Source organism: Gavialis gangeticus, unplaced genomic scaffold (assembly GCF_001723915.1).
Source record: "Gavialis gangeticus isolate Ggan-Ray unplaced genomic scaffold, GavGan_comp1, whole genome shotgun sequence".
Taxonomy (NCBI): domain Eukaryota; kingdom Metazoa; phylum Chordata; order Crocodylia; family Gavialidae; genus Gavialis; species Gavialis gangeticus.
In genome coordinates this window covers 145,219,449-145,224,606 of record NW_017729024.1, presented here as the reverse complement: position 1 = coordinate 145,224,606, position 5,158 = coordinate 145,219,449, and the positions used below count along the sequence as shown (strand labels likewise).

Here is a 5,158-nt window from a genome sequence, read left to right as displayed (position 1 = left end):
TTTTTTTTTTTTTTCTATATTTAGACCAGATTGGTAAATAATTACTGTTAGAAAAGTTCTTGTAATTTTCCGTAAGAGTATCTTGCATATCTTACTGACTTTTTAAATAAATATCCCCCCCCCCACTTTGTAGCTGTGTTGGTCTAAGGACATAGGCAGGCAAGGTTTGTTGAGTAGATGTGAGACCAACTAAATAGTTGGGGGGAAAAAAAAGTCTTTGCAAGCTTTCAGGCACAAACACCATTCTTCCAGCATTGGGAGAGACTGTTGTTGTTCTGAGATCTTGTCACATTTTTAGCTTTGTTTCTACCTTGGAGAAGTCTGTAAATGTAAATAGGTAGAAGTTTGGAAGACAGTGGGGGTGGGGAGAGAGTGCACTTTGGGGTTTTTTTTGGGTTTTTTTTTTTTGTTTGTTTTTTTGTTTTTTTTTCCTCCTTATTCCAATTAAGTTGCTCAGAATCCCAGCACTTCAAATTGATGTATCATAATGAATGTTATATTTAGAGCCTGAACTGAATCTACATGTCTGGAATGCAGTTGTTTCTAAGGAGGAGTGAATCCTGTTGGTTTTACAAAAAGCAGCACATTGTCTCTATAGAGAGCTATCTTACTTCACCCCTGATCTGCCCTTTATTTCTTTTATCTGGGAATTCTGCCTTATTGAAGTAGCCAGAGGTTGTGTGGTTAGTGATCAGTAGTGATGAACTAGGCACCTATGTCCACTTAAATCTGTTTGAGAGGGTTCCACTGACTAGCGTAGAAGCTGTAGGGTCCTTCTCTAATGTAGAACTAGAGATTAAGTTCATTTCTAGGACAAGACTTTTCTAGTATAGCGCTCATATTCCCACTTTCCTCTGTCAAAGGCTTTTTCTGCAGAAGGTAGACACTCCTGAGTGGTGTTTTTATGAACACTATATACCAGCTTAGGTGTCCAGATTGTAGCTATATTGGTCTAGAGGAAAAGACGATTAAGGTGATATCTTTTATTAGACCAACAAGATTTTTGCAAAAAAAAAATTTTTAATTGCAGGCTTTCTAAACCAATATGACTACAACCTGGATACCTGACACATGGAAGATAATTGGATTTTAGCTGATTTTTTTTTTTTTTAAATAATCTTCATAATTTCCCAAGGAGGAAGCAACTTTGACTACCTGAAACCTGAGATACTGCTCATGCCTTTGTTTAAGTTAATTTGCATCATCACAGAGCTTCACAAGAGAGCTGAGAGACTCCTGCCCAGAGGAATTTTCCATCTATTGACTCCTCTTTGAAATCTTATGAAATATAAACTTTCATGTCTATCCAGGAGAACTTTTACAATCTTTTCTTTGATGCCTGATGGAGGGTGTTTGTGTTCAAAAGCTTGCAATTAAAGAATTTTCTTGTTGTTCTAACAAAAGATATCACTACCAGGAGCCCTGATTACATATATTGGCTTAAGGGCTCTTCTAAGGGTTGTGCAATTTGTCTGCCTACCATAAATCTTCATTGAGCTGGGTGCATGTATATAAATAATATACCTTTAGTCTATCTGGCAACACTCCAGCAAAGCGCTCCCTTTGGGGCTATACAGGAATTGTTTATTTTCTTTTTCTCATTAAGGCGGGGTGAATCCTTAAGTTAGCTCCAAATTCTTTGCTTTTGGGGTATTCTTTACTTCTGAGGTATGTAATCTTTAATAAATCTCTTATAAAATTGTCTGAAGTCATCTGCTATCTCTTCTGAGCAAGCTCCCAGCTGTCCCCCTACTATTCCCATAGGATTTACCTTGCTGTTAATTTTTTTTTTTTAAAGCTTTGCAGCTGTCTTCGCTTCATTACTTTTTTCCACGTTTTCTGTATCTTAAAGACTGTTTTGTTTTACTGATTTGCAGGAAATCCAATTACTTCTAGCTTAGACAAACATTTTTTGTAAGAAAATTTTCTAACCTGCTCTTGAAAATTGCCAAGGATGGAGAGTCCAAACTCTAGGTAGCCTGTTCCAGTGCTTGACCACCTTGTAGTTGGGCAGTTCTTCCTACCAGCCTAAACTTTCCCTACTGCAGCTTGAGGCCATTGCTTCTAGTCCTGTCCCTCATGACTGCACAATAGAGAGTCTCTCCTCTCTGTAATTCCCCTTCAGGTATTTGAAGACTGTTATCAAATCCTCCCATAGTCTTCTCTTCTTCAGACTAAATTACCCTAGTTCTTTAAGCCTCTCCTTGTAAGTCATGTTTCCCAGGCCTGTAATAATCTTTGTTGCCCTCTGTTGAATATCTCAATCTGTCCACATACTTCTTGAAGCATGGGGTCACCAAACTGGATATGGTGTTCCTGGTGAGACCTCGCCAGTGGTGAATAGAGAGGATGAATTACTTCCTTTGATTTGCAAGTGACATTCTTGTTGCTGTAGCCTGGTATACTGTTGGCTGTTTTGCAGCAGAACTGCACTGTTGGCTCATACCCAGTTTATGGTCTACTCTAACCCCTGGATCTTTTTCTGCAGTACTACAGCCCAGCCAGTCACTCCTCAGTCTGTATTTGTGCATGCAGTTTCCATCCTAAGTGCAGGTCTTTGTACTTGTCCTTGTTGAATCTCATCTGGTTGATTGTGGATCATATTTCCAGTCTGTCCAGGTCATTCTGGAACCTATTCCTACCTTTCAGAGTCTCTGCAACTCAACCCAACTTGGTATTTTCCACAAATTGGCCAAGTGTGTACTTGATCCCATTATCTTCATTTAATGATTTGAATAAACCTGGGCCCAGGGCAAGCCCCTGGGAACCCTACTTGATATCTCTTCCCAGCTAGATATTGAGCTGGTACTTGAGTACAAATGATGCAGCCAGCTATGTATCCTCTTGAGTTTTCGTTGGTCCATATGACCCTAGCTTGTTAATGAGAATGTCATCATACATGATAGTAAAAGCCTTGTGAAAGTCAAGGTGCATGATCACATCCAGTGTTCTTCTTCCATCTACAGAACCGGTCACCTTATCACTGAAGGAAATTGGGTTAATCAGGCTAATTTTGCTTTTGGTGAATGCATGCTGGCTATTCCTGATCACCTTGTTTTCCTTCAGGTGCTTCATCATAACTGATTCCTTGATGACCTGCTCCATGATCTTTCCAGTTGTCAAAGTCAGGTGAACTGTTCAGCAGTTCCCTGGATTCTCCTTGCCTTTCTTAAAGACAGACACTGTATTTGCTGTTTTGCAGTTATCTGGGACCTCACCTGGCCTCAGTTCTCTAAGAGGATAGTCAGTGGCTCAGAAATTGCTTTGAATTCTTCCAACGCCCCATCCAGCTGTGTAGACTTGAAAGTATCTAGCTTCTCTAAATAATCCCTTACCTGTTCTGCCATTATCTTTAGGCTGTTTGTTTCCTTACCTATCTTTGCTGCAAACTGTGCTTGTCACCTGGTAGCAGCCCCTGTTTGTGAAAACAATAAAAAAAACTTTACCTGCATTATCTGTAACTAGATTGCTTTCTGTATTCTGTAAAGGACCTATGGTTTCCTTGGTTTTCTTCTTATTGCCATACTTGTAGAGTCCTGTTTTTGGCCTCTTATCTTCCTTGCTTGTTGCATTTTAAATGTTATGGCCTTTCTGTTCTCCTTGAACACCCATGGGATTAATTCTTGTACTGTTCCTTATACATATAACCAAGCTTTCACATTTTTGGAGGGGTTTTGAGTTTCAACACACTGAAGAGATGGCTGTCTGGCCAGGCTGGTCTCCTGTTGCACTTCCCATTCTTCTGAAGCAGGGGTTTTCAACCTTTTTGGATCAGTGTACCCCCAACAGCTGGATGCAGAGGCGGGGAGGGGTGGTGCGTGACCGAACACAGTGTGATGGAACAGCCACCACATGCAAGCTTTTCCTGCCCCCTGTGTCTCGGCAGGTGGCACCCGTGCAGCAGTGCAGGATGGTGCATGGCGGTGCTCTGTCCTGCCCACGTGCGTGTATCCCTTAGGGCCTTCTCAAGTACCCCTGGTTGACAACCCCTGTTCTGAAGTATTTGTCTATTAATAATGTCCTGGAAGCATGTGGCAAGTAAGATTGCTGAATGTAACTTAGCAGTTGTAGTTAAGTTTTTGGCAATGTATAAGTATTTATATAGTATGCAGTAATGTAAAGGAGACTAAAATATAAACTATATTATTACTGAACAAATAAATGCGTACAGTATTTGATCTTGGTTTATGGGAAGTTTAACAGATTTTCATTGTTGGATATAATTTGTACATGCATTTTCAAATCAAATGAATGTAATGTCTGGTGGTTGCAGGATGGCTTCCCTGGAAGACCAACTGAATCTTCATTTAACTGCGGTCAAAACACGAATTCAACAGGTATGTGTGTAATGATACTTTTAACTGTAATAGTTCAACCAGATCGATTTTTTTGGGGGGGGATATAGGAAGTTTGCATCCTCAAACTTTTAAACTGTTATCCTCTTGACTTTCAGTGCAAATTTGGTTAAGTTAGGTATTCGTGAAATGTTCATACTGAGCACAAATTAGAACAGTGGTTAAGTCTTTTTTTTGTAAACTAGTGACTACCTTTTCAACTAGATAATCTTCAAGGGTTTGGTGCAAGTAGAAGGAGCACTCAAATTTTCATTCTTGAGGAATAGTACAATTTTTAAATGGTTTTACTTAAATAATTTGAACATCTAGGAACTTTAAATATGAAGCATGATGATGTACTGTATTTACTTGAATCCAAGACAAGTCCCCCCTGCATTTAACAGGGGGAGGGACAGAAGTCTCAGCTTGCATTTGAGTATGGGGAGAGGGGTAGGCTCCAGCCCCAACCTGGTGCTGAGGTCAGCTGCAGTTACAGCTTGCCATCCTTCCCCATGCCACCCTCCTCCTCCTCCTCTGTAGCCTGCTGCTTACCCTTGCTTTGGCCCTGCTCCAGCCTGGGGCACAGAGTATGTTTGCTCTAGTCCCAACCTGGATCAGTAATGGCTGAAGTGGTGAAACGAGGTGGGGGGAAGGGTAGGAGTGGAACAGAGGGAAGGGCAGGTGCTAGGAAATGTAGGCATGGGGTTGGGGGCAAGGGGAGCAAATGATGAGGGGGGGATTGAGGATGAGAAGTAAGGGGCAAGGGGGAGAGGTCATGTTGCCTGACACCCCCCCCCCCCCTTCCCCACTCCTTTCCCTCTCCC

At 41.2% G+C, this 5,158-nt stretch overlaps 1 protein-coding gene across 9 annotated transcripts in view; it reads left to right on the top strand.

Moving 5' to 3' along the window:
- DDX4 (DEAD-box helicase 4) overlaps positions 1-5,158 on the top strand; it is a 114,984-nt gene that overhangs the window by 17,586 nt on the left and 92,240 nt on the right. For all 9 annotated transcript variants that reach the window (XM_019517848.1, XM_019517845.1, XM_019517852.1 and 6 more), the window contains exon 2: positions 4,274-4,337. In XM_019517848.1, the coding sequence (XP_019373393.1) occupies positions 4,274-4,337 (64 nt within the window). The remainder of the gene's footprint in view (positions 1-4,273; positions 4,338-5,158) is intronic.